At 35.7% G+C, this 27746-nt stretch overlaps 1 protein-coding gene and 1 long non-coding RNA gene across 2 annotated transcripts in view; both read left to right on the top strand.

Moving 5' to 3' along the window:
- Positions 1-21995, top strand: part of LOC136036013 (uncharacterized) — a 37372-nt gene extending 15377 nt beyond the window's left edge. Inside the window, exon 3 of the long non-coding RNA XR_010619603.1 lies at positions 19554-21995. This is a non-coding gene — a long non-coding RNA (uncharacterized LOC136036013). The remainder of the gene's footprint in view (positions 1-19553) is intronic.
- Positions 21996-24112: 2117 nt separating this feature from the next.
- Positions 24113-24700, top strand: LOC136036662 (craniofacial development protein 2-like). The gene has a single exon (XM_065718964.1). The coding sequence runs from the start codon at positions 24113-24115 to the stop codon at positions 24698-24700; it is 588 nt and encodes a 195-aa protein (XP_065575036.1).
- Positions 24701-27746: the final 3046 nt, after the last annotated feature.

Here is a 27746-nt window from a genome sequence, read left to right as displayed (position 1 = left end):
CTGATGGTTTCATTTTCGTCAAGATCCTACGACTTTTAGGGGGTGTTTCCCCCTATTTTCCTAAATAAAGCAAATTTTCTCAGGCTCGTAACTTTTGATGGCTAAGACTAAACTTGATGAAACTTATATATTTAAAATCAGCATTAAAATGCGATTCTTTTGATGTAGCTATTGATATCAAAATTCAATTTTTTAGAGTTTTGGTTACTATTGAGCCGGATCGCTCCTTACTACAGTTCGTTACCACGAACTGTTTGAAAAAAATACAAAATTCCACATTTTTGTAGATAGGAGCTTGACACTTCTACAATAGGGTTCTCTGATACGCTGAATCTGATGGTGTGATTTTCGTTAAGATTCTATGACTTTTAGGGTGTATTTCTCCCTATTTTCTAAAATAAGGCAAATTTTCTCAGGCTTGTAACTTTTGATGCGTAAGATTCAACTTGATCAAACTTATATATGTAAAATCAGCATCAAAATGAGATTCTTTTGATGTAGCTATTGGTATCAAAATTCCATTTTTTAGACTTTTGGTTACTATTGAGCCGGGTCGCTTCTTACTACATTTCGTTACCACGAACTGTTTGATTAGATGTTAGGAACGTCATAGAATTATAGATGATAGGCACGTCAACCTAAGTGCGTTAGTTTGATAACTGTTGTTAATTTTTTGTTGCCATATCGTCCCAGGATTTTCGCAACAAAAATCACATCATATAATATATAATAAAATTCTTTTCTCTATATTTTTTTAACCTTCGTCTCCCTTGGGCAAACTAGTGAACTAATGTCTGCTTGGCTTATTTCCGTCGGAATAGCAGGGAAGTTTAACTATCTGGAGGTATTTGAGTGTTGGTTTGTCTTGGGGATTGAGTTAAGGTGCGTGTTCTTGATGAATGAACACCATTTTTGTTGAGCTCTTAACATACAGGATATGTTTCAACTGTTACCCAATCAGGGAATAACACTTTGCGGTTCATTAATTGCTATGATTAATTAACAATACACTTTAAAAATAAGTATACGCGATAGGGAATTAAATTCATTTTCTTTTTTATTGCCTGGATATTTCCGATTGCAAAACGTCTAATTATAATGAAGGTTAGCATGTTTTAAACTTGAATTTATCTATGAGACAAAAAAGTAATCCTAAATTTCCAGTTTTGCCAAACAAGATCAATTTAAACCATGTAAAGCATTTAATATTTAAGGCAATATGTCTCACATTGTCAATGTTTTCAGAAAATCTTCTAGACACCACTATTAACTTGATTATTTGCTGACAGTCTTGGTTAATATAATAGATCATGATAGATTACCCTTTCAAACAGTTAAATGCATTAATGTAAATGCATTACCTTCAAACGTAGTAACGAACTGTAGCAAGGAGCGACCCGGCTCAATAATAAACCAAAGTCTAAAAAACGCAATTTGGATACTAATAGATATTCAAAAGAGTTAAATTTTAATTCTGATTTTAAATATATAGGCTTCATCCAATTTAGTCCAACCCATCAAAAGATACGAGCCTGAGAAAATTTGTACTATTTTGGAAAATAGGGGAAAACACCCCCTAAAAGTCACAGAATCTTAACGAAAATCACACCATCGCATTCAGCGTATCAGAGAACCTTATTGTATAAGTTTGAAACTCTTATCTAAAAAGATGTGGAAATGGGGGGGGGGGGCAGGCATTACGTGGGAGGATCTTTAAATGGGGGAATTTTTCATTAGAAAAGATAATATCCATGAAGGTGGCGCAGGATTTTTTTCTCTCGCATTATTAAAAAAAAAAATAATGAGAAAATAAGTAATTTTCTTTTCAGCTTGAAGTAATGAGCAGCATTAAAACTTAAAACGAACATAAAATATTACGTATGTAAGGGGGTTAGCCTCCTCCACAATACCTTCCTCTTTACGATAAATTATTTTTAAGTAATTTCAGCTATTTTTCTACGACTTTTGTGATTTAGGTGTCATTCTTAAAGATTTGGGACAGAATTCACGCTTTAGTGTAAAGAGCGAGGTATTGACGCGGGGGAGAACCCCCTCATATACGTAATAAAAATACACAAATCTAGAAGTTCGTTACGTAAGTTAATTTGTAAGGTACGTATGTTTATTACTAACAAAAACGCTAGCAAAAAAAATAGTTGCATTTTTAAGTAACCAAAAACTGGAGGGCAACTAGGCCTCCTCCCCCAACTCTTTTCTTGTCAAAATCGTCCGGTCAAAACTACGAGAAAGCCATTTTGCTAAAAAAAAATCTAACATGCAAATTTCGTTTTATTTCTTCATGTGCGGTGAGCCAGAATCAAAACATGCTTTAATTCAAAAACGTTCAGAAATTCAATAAAAAATTTTCAACTGGAATTAAAGAGCGGCATTAAAACTTAAAATGAACAGAAATTATTTCGTATATGAAAGGGGCTGTCCCCTCCTCAACACCCCACTCTTTACGCTAAATATTTGACTCTTTCTCTCAACTCTACTTTTTAAAACAGTGAAAAACCTTAGCGTAAAGAGCGGGGCGTTGAGGAGGGGACAGCCCCTTTCATATACAGAATAATTTCTGTTCGTTTTAAGGTTTAATCTTGCTCCTTACTTGCAGTTAAAAAAACTTGTTTTTTATTTAATTATATAATAGGCTTTACAGCAGGGAAGAACTATAACGAGAGGATACTGATTTATTAGAAGAGAATTGTTACGGACTTAGTACTTATATCCAACAAAGGTTATGGTACTGTTCCTAACTTTTGTTTAGTCTGTATTTTTTTTTTTTTCAATTAAACATCACAGCTTATCTTGATGTTTTCCCCTTTTATGGATTTAGTTTTTAAGCTTTTGCTTCTCTAAAATAAAATCCTGCACGTATGCCTGTTTTGATTATCTACTACAGGATTGAAGGGAAACTGAGCTTTTGGGGGGTCTAGGTATTTGTTGGTTGGTTTGCTTTGGGACTAAAATGCGTCTGATTCAGTCCCATGTTGTCGATGAGTAGACGCCATCTCAGTGTACTTTCTATGATGAAAACATAATTGAGATATCAACCAACTATTTGTGATCGATTAGTTGCTATGATCCGTAAAATTTATCCTGAAAATAAAGTATGCATTTCTTGCAATACACTAAAAGCTATTTAACTCCTTTTCTTATTTATTATCTGGAAATTCCCAATTGCAAAGGTCCATGGCTCAATGAAGGCTAACATGTCTCAAACTTGATCTCTTCAATTTAACAAAAAGTAAGTCTTAAGTATCCACTTTGTCTTGCAACAACAAGGTCCTTATTGTCCATATGGACCATGAGGTCCGTGGTTCAATGAAGGCTAACATGTCTCAAACTTGATCTCTTTAATTTAACGAAAAGATAATCTTAAGTATCCATTTTGTCTAGCAACAACAAAAAAACTATAGGGTGTATTAAACTAACGACTTTGCCAGCGATAGTTGTTTTTTCTGCATAACTTCAGTAATCCGTAGCACATCTTAATTTAGTTCAGCTTAATAAACGGTTAACAGTCAAATTACTTAATCCCGTAAAACTTTTAAATGTCAGTACTCAAGAGTCTGATAAATGTCTAACCGTTGGTAGTATTATATCCAATTGTAAATTAATGTTTCCAGGGGTTATAAGAATTCCAGCAATGCTTCATGACACCATCTTTATCTAAATTAAATAAAAAAACAAGTTTTTTTAACTAAAGTAAGGAGCGACATTAAAACTTAAAAAGAACAGAAATTACCCCTTATATGAAATGGGCTGCTCCTTCTTCAACGCCTTGCTCTTTGCACTAAAGTTTGACTCTTTCTCTCAACTCTACTTTTTAAAACAGTAAAAACTTTAGCGTAAAGAGCAGGGCGTTGAAGAAGGAGCAGCCCATTTCATATACGGGGTAATTTCTGTTCTTTTTAAGTTTTAATGTCACTCCTTACTTTCAATTAAAAGAACTTGTTTTTTTATTTAATTTCTGAACGTTTTTTAGTTAATCCATGTTTTGATTTTGGCTCTCCGCAGATGAATAATTAAAGCGAAATTTGCATATTTATTTATTTGGCTAAATGGCTTTCCCATAGCTTTGATTGAATGATTTTGCGAAAATAGGAGGGGAAGGAGGCCCAGTTGCTCTCCAATTTTTGGGTACTTTAAAAGGCAACTAGAACTTTTAGTTTTACGAACGTTTTCAGTAGTAAAAGATATACGCAACTTACGAATTAGCTTAAGTAACAAACTTCTATGTTCGTATGTTGTTATTACGTATATCAGAAGTTTCGCCCACTCGTCAATACCTCGTCAATAACTCTTTGTATTAAAGCTTAAATTTTGTCCCCTGAATCACAAAGGCCGTAGAATAAATAGTTGAAATTACTAAAAATCCTTTAGCGTAAAGAGTGAGGTATTAGGAGGAGGTGAACCCCTTATATGCGTAATATTTTCTGTTTGTTTTAAGTTTTAATGCTACTCCATACTTCCAGTTGAAGAAAACTTTTCTTGTTTATTTTCTCATTGGTTTTTTAAATAATGCTAGAAAATACTCCGCCCCCTTTATGGAAATCTTCTTCCCCCATGACAAATTCCTCCATGGAAAATTTCTCCCACATAGCCCCCTCTTCTCAACCCCCCCCCCTCCCCACCAAAAAATTCCCCTGAAAACGTCTCTACATTTCCAAATAACATTAATATATGCAAACACTGGTCACAATTTGCAACTTGCAGCCCCTCCCACGGGGACTCTGTGGGAGTAAGTCGCCCCAAAGACATAGTTATAAGGTTTTTTGACCATGCTGAATAAAATGGCTATTTCAGAATTTTAATCCGACTACTTTTGTTCGTTACCACGAACTGTTTGAAAGAAAATAATTCGGTATTTCGGGGCTTCTGACATTATTACTCCTTTGCGGAAGTTAGGCTCAAAATTGGAAAAGGATAATATTTTTTCTCTGGGCCCCTTCCACCTCTTAGTTCGTTTATTTTCCCGTTAGTTTTCACCTGTTTTCGCTTTATAGTTGTGTTATCTCTTAGCAGTTCTTTCGTTAGTTGAGTTATGGTTGTGGTATATATGTTTTATCGCTTGTATAGTTGTGTTATTTTCAAATTATACTCCATTATAGAGAGGCTCCGAACACCCAGCATTGTATATTAAGCTCTGAATTTGACGTTTTTTTCTAACGTGACCAGATTCGTCCTGCGCCCTGCACCCTTTTCATTGAATTTTTCTTCCCCCATGACATATTTCTCCGAGGAAAGATCCTCCCACATAGCCCCCTCCCCTCAACCCTACCCCCAAAACCAAAAAGATCCCCCTGAAAACGTCTGTACACTTCCCAATAGCCATTATTATATGTAAACACTGGTCGAAGTTTGTAACTTGCAGCCCCTCCCCCAGGGACTGTGGGGGAGTAAATCATCCCCAAAAACATAGTTATTATGGTTTTTGATTATGCTGAACAAAATGGCTATCTCAAAATTTTGATCCGTTGACTTTGGCAAAAAATGAGCGTGGAAGGGGGCCCAGATGCCCTCCAATTTTTTGGGTCACTTAAAAAGGGCACTAGAACTTTTCTTTTCCGTAAGAATGAGCCCTCTTGCGACATTCTAGGACCACTTGGTTGATACGATGACCCCTGGGGAAAAGAAAAAAAAAATAAACACGCACCCGTGATTTGTCTTCTGGCAAAAAAATACAAAATTCCACATTTTTGTAGATAGGAGCTTGAAACTTCTAAAGTCGGGTTCTCTGATGCTGAATCTGATGGTGTAATTTTCGTTAAGATCCTACGACTTTTAAGGGGTTTTTCCCCCTATTTTCCTAAATGAGCCAAATTTTCTCAGGCTCGTAACTTTTGATGGGTAAGACTAAACTTCATAAAACTTATATATTTAAAATCAGCATTAAAATGCAATTCTTTTGATGTAGCTATTGATATCAAAATTCAAGTTTTTAGAGTTTTGGTTACTATTGAGCCGGATCGCTCCTTACTACAGTTCGTTACCACGAACTGTTTGATCATTGGCTGCTAGTCTTTATGATTATAACAGACCAATTACGATGTGAGAAAGGTTGATATGTCTAGGATAAGTTCTGCCGATTAAGGATGACAGATTGCAAAATATAGTCCTTTCTGGCCAAACCTTATAGGGGCAAACGATAATCAGTTCGTCCCTAAATGAAAAAAGAGGAGGTCATAAGGAAGGATTTAATAGAAATTGGAACTTACTGGGAAGGTATAAAAATAGAGACTTTGAATAGATTTGGATGGAATAGGACCGTGTGTAGCTATTATCAAACAGTTCGCGGTAACGAACTGTTAAAAGTTCTAGTTGCCTTTTTAAGCAACCGAAAAACTGGAGGGCAACTAGGCCTCCTTCTCCACCCCTTATTTCTCAAAATTGTCTGATTAAAACTAAGAGAAAGCTATTTAGCCAAAAAAAGAATTAATATGCAAATTTCATTATAATAATTTATGTGCGGAGAGCCAAAACCAAACATGCATTAATTCAAAAACGTTCAGAAATTAAATAAAAAAAAAACTAATTTGTTTTAGCTGAAAGTAAGGAGCGACATTAAAACTTAAAACGAACAGAAATTACCCCGTATATAAAATGGGTTGTCCCCTCCGCAGGCCCTCGCTCTTTACGCTAAAGTTTGACTCTTTGCCACAATTCTACTTTTTAAAACAATTAAAAGCTTTAGCGTAAAGAGCGAGGGATTGCGGAGGGGACAACCCATTTTATATACGGAGTAATTTCTGTTCGTTTTAAGTTTTAATGTCGCTCCTTACTTTCAGCTAAAAAAATTAGTTTTTTTTATATTTAATAGCCCAAGGTGGCCTAGTGTTAGAGTTTGTAGTAGTAGTTGTATGAACGGTAAGATTGGTAATTCTGCTGATTAAGGATGACAGATTGCAAAATATCGTCTTTTCTAGCCAACCATATAGGGGCAAACGGAAGGTCGCAAGGAAGGATTTAATTGAAATCGGAACTTACTGGGAGGGTATAAAAATCGAGACATTGAACAGATCTGGATGGAATAGGACCGTACGTAGATGTGATAGCCCAAGGTGGCCTACTGCTGCGGTTAGTAGTAGTAGTTGTTTGAACGCTAAGATTGGTATATAAATGGCAGCACAGCAACGAAGAACCACCCAGACGCAACATTGATCCATTGAAAGAGGATTGGCTAAGGACCTATTCTGAGTATTTTCAGAATTAGTCTTGTTATTATTGCTTTTATTATTATCATTATTATTATTATTATTACCATAATTATTGGTCGGCTCACCAAACAGATTTAAGGCTCAGGCTAAAAAGTACCTCTACCCCGAAAAAAACAAAAACACTAACTAGGAATATGAGGATTAATATTTGGTTTACCCTTCTTTACCGTATATTCTCTAGCTCTCAGGCTTTACGTTTTTTTAACAATGCTCTCCAATTTAACACCTAGTTTGTGAAATACTTCCAGCCGGCGTATAATCCCAGCTGGATACTATTTTATTAGACCTATTGTAATTTTCCCATACCTATTCAGTAGACCTGGTTCTGAAAATTCCTAATACGTGTAAGGGCCTTCAGTGATCATTTACTTTTTATACCTGATAATCCGTAAAAGATGTTTAGTCAGCGCTGGATGAAACTTCTGAAAAACTTCCTTTGTTTCTTCACATCCAACCTCTCTACGTAAATTTTACCCCACCTTTTCATAGCCTTACTGCCGTTTTCCAGAATTTTTGAGACATAGGAATGAAGTTTGAAGGAATGAAGTCAAGTTTGTTTGAGGTTCACCTCTTTCTTTAAATTTTCCTAAAACCTCTCCTCCAACTTCATTCTTTCTCAAAGCTTTGAGCTCCAAACAATTCTTTTGACTTTAAATATTTAGTTAAATTTTTATCAGCAAAAAACATAGAAATGACATATCTAATCAAATTTGCTTGTATTTACTCAATCAACATTTGTTGCCTCAATCTCAAATTCAACCTGAAAAACTCAAATTTGTGAAAGAGCTAGAGCGGTGAACTTTTCGGATTTCGAATCAACAGATATTTTTTAGTCGGATAGTACAAAAATCTCTTGTATAGTGATTTGTTTGAGGTCAAACCACATTTTTACTAGACTAAATCTAAATTCCTCGGGTTATGCACAATATTATGGAAGCCAATATTTAAGTTTTTAAGCTGAACCTCTCCTCTCCCCCACGAAAAAATATTTTGTTCAGTCCGTAAAAACTTAACAAAAATGAATATAAACAAATTTTTAATGCATTTTTAAATGTTTTCCTAGTTTTAGCTTAGTTTTCCATAAGCGTTAAGCTATGGATTTATTGAGAGGAACGGTCAATTCTACTTCCTCACTAAACTCGTGAAATTTAACCTCCAGCCAAGCAGGTGACAATCTGCCTTATGAGAATGTCACAATGTCACAAATGAGAAAAATGTGTGACATTTGACGATTTTTAAAGTCTTGGTAAGGTCTTGTGAGTTTTCGCATGTTTGCTATGGATTTCGGAAATATACAGCTAGACTAATAACTAATGCTTATATACTCTTTTTCACTACATAGCACTAAAAAAAAGAAGTAAAAAAGACAGTTAAAAAAATTTGGACGACTAATAAAAAAGAAGAAAAAACCCACGAAAAATCAAATTATGCGACAAAATGACTTAGGGAAATTCGAATATGCAAGTATATTTTAAGGACATCTATTGAGCATGGTTAAAGACACTGTATTTCCCACAAACCTTGTTCATTAACTAGGGTATATGTGACACACCTTGACATGCAATTTAATCTTTTAGCTTTCTCTTTAAATATGCTCTGCCAATAGTTCTTTAAATTTTATCGTAAGACTTACTACATAAAAACACAATAAAATCACGAAATGCTGCGGCTTATAAAATTACATGCAAACGCCCATTTTCAAAATATGCTGTAGATTGTGACTAACATTCAATACCACAAGCTATTGAATGATGTGAAGTGCATTCGTCATCTAGGGCAGATTAAACTCCAAACTTAAAAACGTACATTCTTGTCATACATTTTAATTCTACATTTAAGTTGTTCTAAAAAACTTAACTGTAAACCAGAATACCCAAAAGGCTAAGGGTGAAACCCAGCTACAAAAAAACTAAAAACTTTTAAATGCACAGTGACTAAAATAGTCGTGACCAATTCTTAGCCTGAAAAGAAGAATGTTTACATAATAAACTAAAATATTTTTAAAATGGATCGTTATACTCTGTTTTAGATCAGCGATTCCCAATGCATATTTGACGACCAATTTTTGATTTTAGTTAATTTATATAAAGGACAAATCCAACGATTTCATTTTGGCCATGAACATTGATTTTATCGATAGTGTAATACGAGAGTTGAATTTTGTTGCCTCTCTATGAGTGCTATTAAATAAAACAATATGTTTTTCAACTGAAAATAAGAAGCAATATTAGATTCAAAACGAGCAAAAATTATTCAGTATATAGGGGAGGGGTGCGCTCTCCTCAATATCTCTCTTATCACAATAAAAAAAATTTCAACTTTAGACCAACTTTTCAATCTAATTAAACGGCCCTTGCATTTCAAGAGTTACTTTTAAAGAATGGGGACAAAAAAAAAATCAAACTTTAGTAGACAGAACAAGGTATTGAGAAGGGGGAAGCCCCCCTCTTATTCTGAATAATTTCTGCTCGTTTTGAGTTCTAATGTTGCTCCTTACTTTCAGTTGAAAAAAACTTTGTTTAATAGAAACTAACTTCTGATTGTTCTTCAAATAATAATACCAAGTCCAACTCCCTCTCCGTGGAAAATTTTCTTACGAAAATTTTTCCCCTAGAAAGTTTAAATTTCCCCGAGAATTTCACCTCGGAGAGTTTGATTCTAGCTGAAAATTCCCCCGGAAAATTTCCTGAAGACATTTCTGCTTGGAAAATTCTCCCTAGCCTTCTTTCATTTGAAAAAAATGTATTCTATTTAAATTTTCATCATTTTTCAAATCATACCTGGAATCCTCCACTCTGCGAAAAAAATTTCCTGTAAATCCCCAACTCCAACCGAAAGTTTTTCCTGCGGAAATTTCCCCATGGAGAATTCCTCAATGGAGAATTCCTGTTCCCTCCTCGGTGCCCCGCTCTTTGCGCTAAAGTTATTTACTGTTTTATAAAATAGAATTGAGAGAAAGAGTCAAACTTTAGCGTAAAGAGCGGGGCACTGCAGAGGGAACAACCCCTTTCATATACGGAGTAATTTCTGTTCGTTTTAAGTTTTAATGTCAGTCCTTACTTTCAGTTAAAAAACTTGTTTTTTCTTATTTAATTTCTGAACGTTTTTGAATTCAGGCATGTTTTGATTTTGGCTCTCCTCACATGAATACTTAGAACGAAATTTGCATATTTTCTTTTGGCTAAATGGTTTTTTTCTTACTTTTGATGGGATGATTTTGAGAAAAAAGAGTGGGGGAGGAGGCTTAGTTGCCCTCCAATCTTTTGGTTACTTAAAAAGACAACTAGAACTTTTAATTTTTTACGAACATTTTTATTAATAAAAAATATACATAACTTCCGAATTAACTTTCGTACCACAGTTCTATATTCGAATATTTTTATATTCGTGAGAAAGATGGTGGTTGCACTTGAACAATGTTGGTTACTTGAGAAGGGCACTAGAACATTTAATTCCCGTTAAAATAAGCCCTCTTTCAAAGTTTTGGTACCATTTGCTTTATACGAAGACCCCTTGGGTCGGAAAAACAACAAATAAACACTTATCCATTATTTTATTTTCCGGTAAAAAAAAAAATCAAAATTCCACATTTTTACAGGTGGAAGCTTGAACCTTCTATAGTATTCTCTAATACGCTGAATTTGAGGTTCTGATTTTCATAAGGATCCCTTGAAATTATATGGTGTCTTCTCTTTTTTGAATATCCCGCAAATGTTCTCGTGCTTGCAGCTTTTGCTGAAATTAAATAAAAAAAACAAGTTTTTTGAACTGAAAGTAAGGAGCGACATTAAAACTTAAAACGAAGAGAAATTACTCTGTGTATGAAAGGGACTGTTCCCTCCTCGGTGCCTCCTCGGAAAAAAAATGTATTCTATTTAAATTTTCATCATTTTTCAAATCATACCTGGAATCCTCCACTCTGCGGATAATTTTTCCTGTAAATCCCCAACTCCAACCGAAAGTTTTTCCTGCGGAAATTTCCCCATGGAGAATTCCTCAATGGAGAATTCCTGTTCCCTCCTCGGTGCCCCTCTCTTTACGCTAAAGTTATTTACTGTTTAATAAAGTAGAATTGAGAGAAAGAGTCAAACTTTAGCGTAAAGAGCGGGGCACTGAGGAGGGAACAGCCCCTTTCATAAACGGATTAATTTCTACTCGTTTTAAGTTTTAATGTCAGTCCTTACTTTCAATTAAAAAACTTGTTTTTTCTTATTTAATTTCTGAACGTTTTTGAATTCAGGCATGTTTTGATTTTGGCTCTCCTCACATGAATACTTAGAACGAAATTTGCATATTTTCTTTTGGCTAAATGGTTTTTTTCTTACTTTTGATGGGATGATTTTGAGAAAAAAGAGTGGGGGAGGAGGCTTAGTTGCCCTCCAATCTTTTGGTTACTTAAAAAGGTAACTAGAACTTTTAATTTTTTACGAACATTAATTTAATAAAAATATACGTAACTTCCGAATTAACTTTAGTAACAAACTTTTATATTCGAATACTTTTATTACGTATATGAGGGGTTTTGCCCCCTCTTTAATACCTTGCTCTTTACACTAAAGCTAAAATTTTGTCCCGATTCTTTAAGAATGACCCCTGAATCACAAAGGCCGTAGAAGAAATAATTGAAATTACTAGAAATACTTTAGTGCCAAGAAGGAGGAGATGAACCCCTCATATGCGTAATAATTTTCGTTCGTTTTATTTTAATACTACTCCTTACTTTTTTTTGAAAAAACTTTATCATGTTTATCTTTTCATTATTTTTTGTTTTAAATAATATTGCAAAATCCTGCGCCCAATTCATGGTTATTCTCTCCCCCCAATAACCATTACTACATGTAAACACAGGTCAAAGTTGTAACTTGTAGCCCCTCCCCCGGGGAATGTGAGGGAGTTATTCGTCCCCAAAGACATAGTTATTGGGTTTTTTGACTAGGCTGAACAGAATGGCTATCTCATAAATTTGACCCGTTGACTTTGGAAAAAATGAGCATGGTAGGGGGTCTAGGTGCCCTCAAATATTTTTGGTCACTTAAAAAGGGCACTAAAACTTTTAACTTCTATTAAAATGAGCCCTCTTGCAACACTCTAGGACAACTGGGTCGATGTGATCACCCCTGGGAAAAAAAAAAAAAAACAAATAAACACGCACCCGTGATCGGTCATCTGGCAAAAAATACGAAATTCCATATTTTTGTAGATAGGAGCTTGAAAATTCTACAGTAGGGTTCTCTGATACGCTGAATGCGATGGTGTGATTTTAGTTAAGATTATATGACCTTTAGGGGGTGTTTCCCCCTATTTTCAAAAATAAGACAAATTTTCTCAGGCTCTGAACTTTTGATAAGTAAAACTTAATTTGATGAAGCTTATACATTTTAAATCAGCATAAAAATCCGATTCTTTTGATGTATCTATTAGTATCAAAATCACATTTTTTAAAGTTTCGTTTACTATTGAGCCGGATCGCTCCTTACTACGGTTCGTTACCACGAACTGTTTGAAAAACTAAACTTAATAAATTTTACATACTAGGAATTAGCGTAATATTACAATGCTTTTGAAGTGTCTCTTGTTATCAAAATTCTAATTTTAATTTTTGAGTTCTAAAATTCTAATTAATTCTAATTTTAATTCTAATATTAGAGTTCGTGTTACTACTGTGCTGAATTGCTCTTTACTTAATAGCCGGTACCAAGAACGGTTGGATTCTTCCTTGATTAGTAAAAAGATATCGGGGGAATTTTCATCTATCCCTCATCTTTCAGATTGAAATGTACACGTTTTATTAGTAATTTTAGATCAGTCTTAATTTATGCATGACTTTCCAAACACTTCGTGGTAACGAACTAGAACGACATGGGGTTAAAGTAGCCGAAACTCTAAAAAAAAGAAACATTATAAGAATATACATAGCAAAAAGTTGTCATTTTATGGTGGTTAAATAAAAGAGTCTTTTAAACTGAAAGTAAGAAGCAGCCTTAAAACTTAAAATGAACAGAAATTTTTACGAATATGAAAGGGATTGCCCCTCTCTCAACACCTCGCTCTATACGCTAGGTTGTTTAGTTTCCTTTCATTCCTTCCAAAAGTTCATTCCTTTCAAAAGTTTCATTCCTTTCAAAAGTATTAGTTTCCTTTCAAAAGAAGCTTCCTTTTGTTCTAATTAAACGACACTTGTGTTTCAGGAGTCGTTCTTAAGGCATTGGGACAAAATTCTAACTCTAGCGTAAAGAGTGAGGTGTTGAAGAGGGGGCAATTTCCTTCATACACGTAGTAATTTTTTGTCCGTTTTGAATTTTAATGTTGCTCCTTACTTTCAGTTAAAAAACTTTTTTTTATTCCTGATCATTTTCTAATATAATGCCAGGAAACCTAGCCCCGTATCCACGGAGAAATCACCCTCCCCACGGAAATATCCTTTAGATAATGGTAAAAATTTACCCCGTACAATCATCCTTAGCAACTCCACGCGTAAAATTGAGACGGAAGAGAGAAAGTAAAACGTATAAACAGAATTTTGTATAGAGATTCGGACTAATTCCCCCAGTGTATAATTTCCGCTGACAAGTTCACCCCCTGAAAACTTCCCTCCCCATGAAAACTTGCCTTGTGGAAAACCCTCCAGCAGAAAATTTGCTCCCCCCACATACGAAAATGTGTATACTTCCCAATAATAAATATTGTATGTAAACAATGGAAAAATTTTGTGAATTAAAGACCTTTCCCCTGGGGCTGTGCGGGTGGGGGTCATGTTGCATTCAAAGGCATACTTATTGGGCCTTTGAATTATAATTAACAAAATAAATATCTCAAAATTTTGATCGGATGGTTTTGGGAAAAAAGGGCTGGGAGAGGGGGGCTAGTTGCCCTCCAATCTTTTTGGTCACTTAAAAAGGGCACTAGAACTTTTAATTCCCGTTCGCAAGCCCTCTTACCATATTCTAGGACCACTTGGTTGACGCGATCACGCCTGGATAATAAACAAAAAAAAACAAAACAAATAAACGCGCATTCGTGATCTTTCTTCTGGTCAAAAACACAGAATTCCACATTTTTGCAGATAAGAGATTGAAACCACTGCAGTAGGATTTTCTGATACTCTGATTTTCTGATCTTTCCCCTATTTTCGAAAATTATGCAACCTGTCTGTAAGTTAAAATACCTCATTTTTCTATTTTTTTCCGAATCAACCCCCCCCCCCAAAAAAAGAGAGCGGATCCTATCCGGTTACATCAATCACATATCTAGGACATGTGCTTATTCCTCCCACCAAGTTTCATCCTGATATCTATACTATAAGCGTTTTGCAAGATTTCCGGTTTCCCCTCCACCTCCCCTCAATGTCACCAGATTCAGTCGGGATTTAAAAAAGAGCTCTGAGGTATAAAGTCCCTCTAAATATCAAATTTCATTAAGGTCTGATCAGCTGTTCGTAAGTTAAAAATATTTCTTTTTTCTATTTTTTTCCGAATTAGCTGAATAACAAGATATGCTGCGGGCTGCCGGTCCGATAGCCCCTTCCCCATTTCTTGACGTTAACTTGTATGGATCAATAATTGTAAGCTGACTGATAGCGTTCCGCTTTTTTCAGTTTTTATGGCACTTTTTTTATTCTAGTTTTTATTTACCAAGTGAAATATATAAAGATCGCAATATCTCCCAGTCGCTCTGACTGTCTGTCTGTCAGTCGGTCCCGGTTCTGCTAGTTTGGGCACTTCCAGATAAGTTTGGACGATGAATGTTGGCAGGCGTATCAGGGACCAGACGAGGTGAGATTAGAAATAGTTGCTTCCCCGATTCGACCATCTTGGGGGGAGGAGGAGAGAGCGAACGAGATGGTCCCGAAGAATTTTATTTGCCCACAAGACAAATGATTGTCTTGTTAATTGTGCCTCTTGGTCTAATGGTATGATTCTCGCATAGGATGCGAGGGGTCTCAGGTTCAAATTCCGGAACACCCCAATTTTTACATGAAGAAGATCCGAATATAGATACGTGATCAATATAGCGATCGCTGAAAGTTGGCAGGCGTATCAGGAGCCGGACCAGATTAAATTAGAAATAGTTGCTTTCCAGATTTTATCAGGGGGAGTGGAAGGAGGGTTAATTCGGAAAAATTGGAAAAAAATGAGGTATTTTTAAGTTATGAACGGGTGATCGGATATCAATAAAATTTGATATTTAGAAGGACCTCAAGTTTCAGAGCTCTTATTTTAAATCCCGATCAGACCCATTGACATTGGGGGGGGGGGGGAGAATTGGTGGGGGAAACCGGAAATCTTGGAAAATGCTTAGAGTTGAGAGATAGATGAAACTTGGTGGGAAGAAAAAGCCCAGAGTTTTAGATACGTGATTCACATAACTGGACTGGATCTACTCTCTTTGGGGGAGTTGGGGAGGGGGAGGATTTCCAGTACTTTGGCGATTTCGGTGCTTCTGGACGTGTTAGGACGATGAAAGTTTAAAGGTGTGTCAGGGACCTGCACAAATTCACTTGATAACAGTCCTTCCTCCGATTCGACCATATAGGGGGGCAGGAGGGAGGGGAAATTGTGAAAATTGAGTATGTCTATCTCACGAATGGTGATTGGGTCTTTATGAAACTTGATATATAGAAATACATCATGTCTCAGATGCCTAATTTTCAATTCGGATAGGATTCGAGGACATTGGGGGGTTGAGGAGGGAAACAGAAATCTTGGAAACTGGAAATCTTGGAAGACGCTTAGAGAGTAGAGATGAGGATGAAACTTTATGGAAAGAATAAGCACAAATTCTAGATACGTGATTGAGATAACCGGACCAGATCTGATCTCTTTGGGGGAGTTGGGGAGATTTCTAGTGCTTTGGCGAGTTTGAGAATAAGCACAAGTTCTAGATGCGTGATTGACATATTCGGACCGGATCCGATTTTTCGTCACAAGTGCCATATGAGCTCTTTCATAAGAATTGTAATAAGTGTTAGATTGTAATAAAAGATTTCTGGAAAATTGGAATATTTAGTCAAAATTTCCTATGAACAGTAGTTTTGTTGAATAAGTCCATAATTATATATTCACTAGAGAATTGCATGTTGACGGAAAGGGTTACTTGTGTGTTCTTGTGTGTGGAAATACTGTGTTACTTTCAATTTTCTACGTGGCTTTGCTCCCTGTAAAACAGGGTTTTCTTATGTTTAAATGCATTCTATACACATCTTTAAATATATTGAAACATTTTGTATAAATAGGAAAAGAGAAATATTACCATTGCAAACCACTGAAACCAAAATTTCTTGTAGTACTTGCCTGTCACCCCCCCCCCCCCAAGAGAATTCCTGGGGGGAATCATGATGTTCTGCCTCCCGTGTCCCAACTCTTTTTCGTTGTGTATGTGAATCTTACATTTTATGGTACGTAATAAAAGATTGTCACGATGGGAGGGGCATTGTCATCTCCCTATTACCAATAATAAAAGAAGAGACCAATTTCTTGTCAGAAAATTAAGAAGGATTATATCAATCAACTCTGTCATCGCCTACGCAGTAACCCACCACCCCTCCTTCATAGTATCTTTAGAAAAATTACATTTCAATAAACAAAATCAAACAGTTCGTGTTAATATAAGTAAGGAGCGATGTGGCTGAATAGTAGCTGAAACTCTAAGAAACATAGTATTGATAACAATAAACACATCCAAATAATCAATTTTTATGCTTATTCAAAATATATAAAATTTAGCATGTTTAATATGACCCATCAAACGTTATGAGCCTGAAAAAAATTCCCAATTTTTGGAGAAGGGAAAAAAGCCCAAAACATCAAGTGATCTCGATGAAAATCACACCATCATATTCAGCATACTGTAAAACCGTGCTGTAGAGGTTTAAAGCTCCTATACACAAAAATGTGGAATTTTGTGTTTTCTGCCAAAAGAAAGATTACAAATATGTTTTTTTTTTCAGGGTAATCGTATCATATCAGTGATCCTAGAATATCAGGAGAGTGTTCATTTGATAATAAATCAAATGTTTTACTGCCCTTATGTGACCAAAAGTATTGGAGGGCATCTTGCTTTCCTCTCACAACCCGTTTTCGTTCCATTTTGTCCAGCATAGTCAAAAGATTTAATAACTATGTCTTTGAGGATAACTTAATCTCCCACAGGCCCCAGGGGAAGGGCTGCAAGCTATGTGCCTTGCCAATCCTTTACATTTGGTATTAATTATTGAGATGTATACAGTAATTGTTAGGGGTGGGGGGGCTGTTGGGAAGGTGGAATTACTTGGGGGATTTTTCCATGGAAAAGTATTTCGTAGGGAAGGGAATTTTCGATGGAAGTGGAGCCAGATTTACCTGCATTATTAAAGAAACGATCAGAAACTAAATAAAAAAGTCTTTTCGAGTGAAAGTAAGGAGCAAAATCAAAACTTAAGACGAACAGGAATTTAAGGTAAATAAGGGGGTTGCTCCCTCTTCAGTAGCTCGCTCTTTACGCTAAAGTTTTTTTGGAATATTTAGAATGTCTTACTATTCTAATTAAAACGGCCCTTTTTGTTTCAGGAGTAATTCTTAAATAATTGGAACAAAAAGTAAAAATTTAGCGTAAAGAGCCAGGTATTGCGGACGGAGAAACCACCTTCATATAAGAAAATTTTCTTTTTTTTTTAAGTTTTAATGTTGCTCCATAGTTTTAGTTGAAGAAGAAACTAGTTTTTTTTTTAATTTTTATGAAAAATCAACTTAAAGAGCGACCTTCTTCCCTCAGAATTTAGTTTTTTTATTAATCCAAACCAATGTATGAATATCAATCTAACAGCTTTCCACTGAACATCGATATTTACGGTGAGAGAAGCTAGCTGGCTTGTCAGCTCCAGATAATGGCACTCTCAAATAGTCAAATGGTAAATACTAATGTGTGTGTATGTGTGTGCTAGTATGTGATAGTGGTCAAGTAGGTTTCTGAAAAGTGGGCAAAACAAAGGATTTGTCTACGTATCGATGTATATACATCGATACGGCGAGAGAAGCTAGCTGGCTTGTCAGCTCCAGATAATGGCACTCTCAAATAGTCAAATGGTAAATACTAATGTGTGTGTATGTGTGTGCTTCTGTGTGTAGAAATATTTAAAAATCATATCTTAACTACTAAAATTGCATTGTGTACATTATTTGTAATCTGGGTTAATGTCAAATTTAAGGCGAGGCTTCCGAAGCTGACAATAGATACCCATTAAAGAAAAAAATACACTTGTTAGATTTCAAGACTGAAAGTGATTATACGAGGCATTGATCTAGTTTTATTTGGCATTGATCTTGTACTGTAGAAATTGCATTTTTTTAAATAACAAGTCAATGAAAAATGGCTCATATCTGAAAGGGAGAAAATGTGAGTTGAAGAAAAAAAAGGGAATCACAGCCAGTGAAAAAAAAAAGAACAGAGAAAATTTTTTGGATCAATATATCCACTCAATCGCCGTCAGTGGAGCATTAACAATAAAAAAAATAAAAAAAAAACAGATAAAAGCCAATAGGTTTTTTTGATTGTTTTTTAGTATGTTTTCTCTTTTTTTAAGCCTCACCAGCGTGGTGTCAGAAGCTATATATGGCTCTGATCTGTCCTAATATTTGCTTAAAATAAATTAAAAAGGCACATTTTTTGTATTTAATCACGCAGTTCGTGGTAACGTCCATAATAATTTCATTTCTAAAAACAAAATTCCCATAGCAATTAATTTATGAAAAAAACTCATTTTTATAGCGATTAGAAATATACAAAGCTCCTTAAATTTAAAACTACCTATTAAGGCTATTATGAAAAAGGGGCAACAAATCCACTAAAAGGGCTTCCATCTTGATTAGAATTACCATCATCATTTACAAAAGCACCTTACAGAGGTTTAAAGTTCCCCTATGGGAAAACAAAATATTTGTATTTTATTTTTTTTTTACAGAAATATGATAATGGGTAGGTCTTTATTTTAATTTTTTTTTGCTTGTTTTACCAGGGTTATTTATATCGCATTAGCCTAAAATGAATATTGGGAGAAGGCTTGTCTGAGCCGATATTAAAAGTTTTAGAGTGCTTTTTCAACAACAAAAAAAATTTTGCCAGATAAAATGCCAGTTTCAGCCTCTTTTGCCGCAAATCGTAATATCTGGCCAAAAAGACCCAAATACAGATTATTAAATTTGTTTAGATCTTTTGATCTCTTTAGGTCTGTTCAGATGAATGTTGTATAAATCATGCAGGAATAATTATTGTCTGATTTAAGTTTCTACTTGGCTCTTAACTTCAAAAAAATAAAAGACTTTTTCCAGTTTTTCTTTAATTAATTTTTGTTTGTTTCAGGTTTAAAAATTCGCATATCACACTTTACAAAAAGATTTTCATCACTGGAGGAAAATGAAGAAAAGTAAAGAAGTTACCAAGAATTTCCCCTAAGAAAGTTCTGTGAATTTGCCGCTTAGTAGTCCGAGGCGTATATTATTTCCAGAATCTTGGAGGAGCCGCAGATAAAAAAAAAGTTAAATTGGTTACGGAATGTGATTCTATATGAAGTACAATGAGACTTTGGAAAACTGACTGATATTTAAAAGGCTTTGGAATTGCAGTTCTGCAAATAGTTTTTAGCTTCTTAAAGGAAAGTATTTTTCCATTGTTTTTGCTTTTTGGATCATAAAAACTATTGCAAAACCAATAATCATAATAATACTATAATGAAGGATACATTGTTAATGCAACATGATTCTACGGATGGCATTACACAATCCCAGCCCCAAATGACGGGCCTGTGTGTAAAGAGAAACCCAGTGACCAGTTTATGAAAGGCCTTGACAGGATGAGGGATGTAAAACCATACCGGCGAAAATTTCACTTGGATAAAAACATCGGCACTCCTAAAATGTCCAAATATCCAATAGACACACAACAAAAAAGGAAAAAAAAGATAAGCACGTCAAGTTCTCCACTTTAATTTCAAAGTTCCCTAACATGTGCTCTTCTATTTACATATACTGTTGGGATAAAACTAAATTATATTTTGCATTATTCTTGAAGTGTTTTTGATTTAGAACTGGATGCTCCGTATTAACAGTCATCAAATACTTAAATTCATAACAAAAATAAAATGGCAAACTAAATAGTCATGCGATGTCATCAGCGTTAAGTAAATAATCAATGACAGGATTTACAAACAGTCGAAGTTTATTTCCAAAACAAAACTGTATCCTTGTCAAGTTCATATTAATTGATTAATAACAATGGATGTAAATCATATTACCCATTTCATAAGCTCGAAAAAATTGAATCTCGATAAACAATAGATTTTCAACCGACTTAACAGTTGCTTATATTCCCTTTGAAATTCCCAAACTAATGAAAAACACCTGCCGGAAATGACTCCGCCGTTAAACTAAACAGAGTAGTGACTACGGGCGTCGCAGTAGTACTGCTCCTTTTACTGCTATGATTGGAGTTACAATGGCTGAAAACTCCATACAGAAGAATTACACTCCCATCTTGAACAACAAAGCAAAGCACTTTTTTCAAGGGAAGCACTGACGTGTCTCCTTTATTCTGGTGCCACTAGTGGGGCATTAAATGTCCAATCATAAAGTCCATGGTCAAAATACTACACCAGAGGTCTACAATTCCCTCGCTAATACAGTCACTCACTCAGGCAACTCTATGAGTTTTGCAGTCGTAAGTTCATAACAGTCGTAAGTTCAAAACAACTAGCGGGCTACTGCAACATCGTAGAGAGATTTTTGATAGTTTATTTAAGAGCTACTGATCGTATTTATACATTATTGTAGTTTTGTCTAGATAACACCACCGTAAAGTGACATCGTGATAACACCTACTTATGTAGCACGTATGTTGCACTCAAAAATAGCCCTTTCGTGTTCCTACTCTGGAGTAGAAAGACTTGGGAGCAAGAATAAGAGTGCCATTATAATCTTAATAGTTGAATCCCTCAACTGCAGGTCTAATACTCCCACTCTGTCATACCACTGAGGCCCTCTTACTAAGTGAAAACTAATTTACTAATTTACTAAGTAAAAATCTTTAGCCAGATGCTTAAAATCTCCCCATGGAATGCTCCCTCTCCAAGTCCCCTTAGTAAGCACAAACAAAAACGAGTTTTGAAAAAAAGCATCTAGTGAAAAGATTTTTTGGCTCAGAATTTCCTCAGTTCAGTTATGGAATTCAGATAGTTTTTACGGAGTCCAATATACTTCTTATAAAATACAAAATACTCTTCACAAAACACGAAAACAGTTCTTACAAAATACAATAATAGTTCATACAAAAAACAAAATACTCCTTGCCACACACACAAATAGGTATCACAAAGTACAAAATAGTTCTTACAAATTACAAAATAATTTTTGCACAATCCAGAATAGCTGTTACAAAACAAAAATAGTTCATACAAAAGGCAAAATAAGTCTTACAAAATACGAAATAATTCTTACGAAATACAAAGTAATTCTTACAAAATGCAAAATAATTCTTACAGAATACTAAATATTTCCCACAAAACCCAAAATTTTCCTTACAAAAGACAAAATAACTCTTGCGAAAAACAAAATTGTTCCTAAAAAACAAAAGTAGTTCCTAGAAAATGCAAAAATAATTTTACAAAACACAAACTAGTTCTTATTTAACTCCATATAGTTTTTACAAAATAGTCTTTACAAAATACAAAATAGTGATTAAGAAACCTCAAAAAATTTTGACAAAATAAAAAATAATTCTTACAAAATTTAAAATAGTTCGTACAAAATTCAAAATAGTTTTTAACGAACCTAAAATAGTTTTTACAAGTACAAAATAGTCGTTACAAAATATGAAAATATTTTTGAACAGTTCTTTTTTAAAAAAATACAACAGTTCATTAAAAAAAATTAAAGTTTTTTTTTAAAAACAGTTCCTAAAATGTACTAAGTAGCTCTAAAAAAACAAAGTAGTTCGTACAAAAGGCTAAATCGTTCTTAAGAAATACACAACATCTCCTAAAAAATACATAAAAATACACTACTAGACTCCTACACTACTAGAAAATACAAAACAGCTCAATCCAAAATAATTCTTACATAACAAAAAAACATTTTCTACGAAATATACAAATAATTCTAGTGAAATACAAAACAGTTCTTGTAAAATTGAATATAGTTCTGAAAAACAAAAATAGTTTAAAAAAAAGCAAAATAGTTCGAACATCATCCAAAATAGTTCTCGCAAAATGCAAAATACTTGACATACTTTGACCTAAGTCTCCTGCCGGGCACTGCTCGGTGTAGAGAGTGACGTCTGCCTCCTCCATCCACTTCGGTCCATGGCGAGTATTTGCTCTTCGCTCTGTCTGATGTTTGCCATCGTCAAGAATTCGGACAGGCTGTCGGACCAATGTTTCTCCGGTCGGCTACGAGGTCACTTCAAACCAACTTTGATAGGGTGGACGTCATAGATCATCTTTGCGGGTATATGTGGTGTCATTCGAAGCAGATGCCCGAAACGTCGTAAGGTTAGCTCGGCTGCTTGAGTCGAAAACCAAGACTGCTTTGTGAGCTGCAGAAGCTTCTCATTGCTGACGAAGTCTGACCATTGTAGGCCCTCAATCCTCCTCAGGTTCTTCGCATAAAATACGTCTGTTTTCTTGAGGGTTGCAGCTGATGCTTGCCATGTCTCCGCTTCGTAAAACATCACAGAGCCGACTAGAGCGATGAAGATCCTCTGTTTCATTGTGCGACTGATGTTTGGTTTTCGCCAGAGGTGACGATTCAGTCTGCCCATCACAGAAGACGCTTTAGATAATCTCGCTTGCAGTTCAGGAAGAAGCGAGCCATTTGAAGAAATTATGGAGCCCAGGTAGGTGAAGTCTTGAACAACCTCGATGCTAGTGGTGCTGTCCAGGCTAACTGGAGAGTTAGCAGTAGGAGAAGACGGGTCTATGGCCATAATTTTAGTTTTGTTCCAGTTTATATGCAGTCCTACTTTGACAGCCTCTTCTCACAGGTTTCGGAGCGCTTCCAGCAGCTGCTCCATGGAGTCCGCCAGAATGGCCAAGTGTGATGGTATGATCTCCGAATTTGGATCCAAAGGTGAGACGTGAAGTGGTTTTTGTCATAACGTAATCTACGATGACATTGAAGAACTCTAGGGCCACTGCACATCCTTGGTGCACCCCTGTCGTGATTTGAAAGAACGGGCTGTGCCGACCATTTACTTGTCCACAGCTCTCCGTCCCTTTTGCAGCTCCTTGAAAAGTCTGTGATATTTCTCAGGTAGGCCATTCAACTCTAGAATCTGCCACAGAGCTTTTCAAATGAGTCAAATGCAGCACGGAAGTCAACGAAGGCAATAAATGCTTTTGGAACTATGTGGTCTTCTCTACTATTTGTCGAATCGTGAAAATCTGCTCGATGGTTGAACGATCCGACATAAAACCAGCTTGCTCCGGTTGCCGGATTTTTCGAATGATGTTCCGACGTCGATCCAGCAGGACCAATGAAAACAGTTTGCCCGGGACTGACAGTAGGGTTATTACCCAGTAGTTGGATCAGTTGCTTTTGAGCCTTTTCTCCTCCATAAGGGGATGATGATACCCTTCCGCCAATCGTCGGGGAAAAAAACTCTCTGAAGAATACTTTCTGAAGAACTTTGCAAGAACAAAGTGTCAATTGCAGGTCTTACAGAAACCCGTCTTACCGGAAGGGGAGAAGAGCAAATAGGTAACAGTGACTCATTGCTCTGGTCTGGAGGAATCTCGAGAAGGAATTGCGTTGGCCTTGCACTAAATAGCCTTACAAGAAAGGCCTTACTTTTACACGAAGCTGTATCTGACAGATAAATGAGGGCCCGCTTTGGACACGAGCATGGCAAGATGACTGTCATCGTGTGCTATGCCCCGACCAACGATTCCGATGATGCGACTAAGGAAGATTTCTACTCTGCTTTGTCCATATGCCTTGCGACAGTACTCCTCCCCCCATGATATAACTGTTCTTCTTGGCGACTTTAATGCGACAGTGCGCGATGATATGGGTGTATGGCGTGGCACATTTGGTCCTCTATCCCCCGATCCACTTAACGACAACGAGCTCCGCCTACTTGAACTGTGCCAATCTCACGACCTTTACATTGCAAACACATACTTCCAACGCAAAACTATTCATCAGTACACGTGGTATAGTACTGACGGTTGTAAAAAGAAGATGATTGACTACGTCATTGTTTCCAAACGCTGGAGATCATTGGTGAAGAACCGCAGAGCTTACAGATCAGCAGAGCTTGGAAACGCAGACCATAGGCTTGTGTGCACCGATCTTTGGCTTTGCCTCCATGCACAACAATCGGAAAGAAAACCCGTCGCTGCAGATATTGGTAAATTAAAGGAGCCAGATACTCGCCAGAAGTACAGTATCGAGATATCGAATCGCTTCGAGGTGCTTAGCTCACTTAATAGCAGCGAAGACTTCTTGGGGACATGACCACATATCAAAGGATCAATGGAGTGCGGAACAGACTCATTCACGGGGATAGAACCGAGTTTTTTGCAAGGAAAGCCGATGAAATTGAGCTAGCTGCAAAAAAGAAAGACATGGGCAGCCTATTCAAGCATCTCCGAGATCTCATTGAAGATAAAACTCCCACCTTGGGTCCCGTCCTGTCCAGGGATGGTGCACTTCTTTCTGCTGAAGGTTCTTGTCTTGAGCGGTGGAAGGACCACTTATGATCACTCCTCTACAATATTAATCCGTCTGCGCCTCCTAATGATAGTCCCAGCCAGCCTTGCAGTCAAAGACCTGGAATAGATGCTCCTCCAGATGAGCCTTTCAGCCCCTCAGAAAGTGCAAAACAGATCATATAAGATCCAAACTACAAGATATATTCTTGAAAATTACAAAATAGTTATTGAAAATAAAAATTAATAGATCTTAAAAAACACAAAATTTTTTTTAAGGAATTAGTAGTAGCAGTAATAGTAGCAGCAGAAGTAGTAGCAACAGCAGTAGTAGAGATAGTACTAGTACTATTTTGGATCTTGTAAGAAAACATGCACCATCCCCCTTCCCTGCCCTTTCTGGCCTGCTTCCTTTTTCCTTTGTCCATTGCCCCCCTTAGATCCCTGTTTCCTCCACGCCCGACGCCCCTAACATCCCCGAGCCCCTCGCCCCCCATCTTTCATGCTTCTCCAGAGCCCCTGGACCGTTCATGGCCCTTGCCTCCCCTAAATTTTTTCTTAGTATCTTTTCAACTTTTTTCACACTAATCAATGGTTTGCTTCTAACAATCTAGTACCAAATTTTACCAAAACTGAATTTATGGTTTTGGTCCTCTAAAACACGCCACTCAATTGTTGTCTTTTCGTAATCATATATATCATTTAAGATCAATATCTTAAATGATCAATATACTGGGTCAAAATATTGGGTCAATGTACCGTGTGAAAAATATTTTTCTATTTTCCGTACTAAAAATAATTTACAACTCTTTAATTGCTTCGTACTTGAATTACTGCTCAATTGTTTATCTTAATACCTTTTGGACGCTTTTAAAAGAATGCAGGTACTATAAAATAGGGCAGTGAGAATACTTGGAAATTTTTTACATCGACCATCAAAACTTGAAAATATGTTTGAAAAAAAACGGTGTTCTTTTTCCTAAATTTGTTGGATTTACTACGCATACGTGATGTAAGTATTTCCTTGTGGCATATTTAAATTCAAAATCCTAAAAATTATTTCTATAATAAATATCTATTCATTTTGCCCCTTCGTTCGACTCGTCGCTGAGCGGGATTATATGGAATTCCTTTTATAAGATATTAAATGTTAAGGTTTTCACTTAGGTATCTAATGCCATTCACTGCGAATAAATACAAGCTAAATGATAAACTCAGATTGATCATTCCCAAAAATCTCAGCTGTATTTAAAGAAGCAATTATTAAAGATTGTTGTTTAATGTTTGTTTATTTACCTTTAATGATGGAATTCCAATTTTTTTTTTTAATTTATGATATTTTTTTATGTGTTTTATATTTGTCTCCACGATGAGACGGCCTCCCATCCCCCTCTTAACCAGCATTTCTTTCCTTCCCAGCATTTTTTTTCTCCCTTCCTTTCTTTTATTCCTTGTTTTCTAGGTTTTTGTTGTTATTGTTTTTTTTTTTGTTAATTACGTTAATTTTGCTATTATTCCTGTTATTATGACGAGATGTTTTGTTTTGTGTGTGTTCCACTATTTACACACCCAAACTTACGAGCTCTGCTCTCTGTTAATGCTTTTTGTATTTTTATGTATAATGAATAAAGTATCTATCTATCTACCTAAGTTATAAAATTAGGCAATTTTATAAGTTATAAAAAGTTATAAAATGTATTTATTAACAAATAAAATTAGGTATTTGTTATTGCGAAATATGTTTACATTTTTGGGTGGGTTGGGGGGTTGAATATTCTTCTGGGGGGTTCTCCACGGGGGATTTTGCAAGAAGAGAGTTTCCAAGCAGAGAGAAGTGTTCAAGGAGTGAACTTGTCAGGGGAAATTATACACCGGGTAAATTCGCCGGGTAATTCCTACAAATTCTTTTTATATGTCTTGGTTTTCTCTTTTTCGTCTCAATTTACGCTAAGAGTAGTTGAGGGTAATTGCTAGGAGTAAATTCTCATCAGAATTGAATTTTCTAGAGAATATTTCCGTGGGGAGGGACATTTATCCGTGCAGGTGGGGCCAGATTTCCTGGTAAGATTTGAAACACGATCAGAAATTATATAAAAAGAAAAGTTTTTTCAACTAAAAGTAAGGAACAACATTAAAACTTAAAACGAACAGAAATTATAAGGTATATGAAAGGAATTAGGCTATCCCATCCTCAACACCACGCATCTTACACTAAAGTTTGAATCTTGTTCCAATTCTGTAAGAACGACCGCTGAAACGCAAGGGTCGTTTAATTATAACAATAGGAAGCTTTTTTAAAAGTATTAAAAACTTTAGCGCACAGAGCGAGGTGTTGAGGAGGGGGTTCTCCCCTTCACATATTTGATAATCTCTATTCGATCATCTCTAGGGTGGCTCCCGACTTTCAGTTGAAAAAACTTAGCTTTTTATTCAATACTGTTAAATGTTCACTTCGGAAGATTGTCATTTGATAGCTAGGGGTCGTTTTCTAAAGATTTTTGTTAAAAAGCCCACAATACTATTGATCAAAATATCTGTAAGATCCCAAATTAAACAGTTTAAACACCTCTAACTTTTTTGAAAATTTATTTATTTGTCTTTCTTTATAAAATGACCATTTCTTCATAAGTTTGTGCCCTTAAACCCAGGGTCGACGTGGGTCATGCTATCATTGAAGATATTTTTTTTAACTTCGACAATTCTTCTTAAAATAGTTTCCCTTAAATTTTAACGCAACGCTCTATATTTGTCACGATGGACCACATACAAAGCGGGATGTGTTAGGAGTTATGGATGCCCTCAGTCAGTTTTGATTACTAAGCTAAGACTAGAACTTATGATTCTCATTTGAA

The sequence above is a fragment of the Artemia franciscana genome, chromosome 15 (genome assembly GCF_032884065.1).
Source record: "Artemia franciscana chromosome 15, ASM3288406v1, whole genome shotgun sequence".
Taxonomy (NCBI): Eukaryota; Metazoa; Arthropoda; class Branchiopoda; order Anostraca; family Artemiidae; genus Artemia; species Artemia franciscana.
The sequence above is the reverse complement of the archived record's forward strand: the minus strand, read 5'-3'. Positions and strand labels throughout refer to the sequence as shown.

Excerpts from the sequence above, each read along its gene's own strand:
- LOC136036662 (XM_065718964.1), top strand. The coding sequence starts at position 24,113 with ATGCCCCGACCAACGATTCCGATGATGCGACTAAGGAAGATTTCTACT.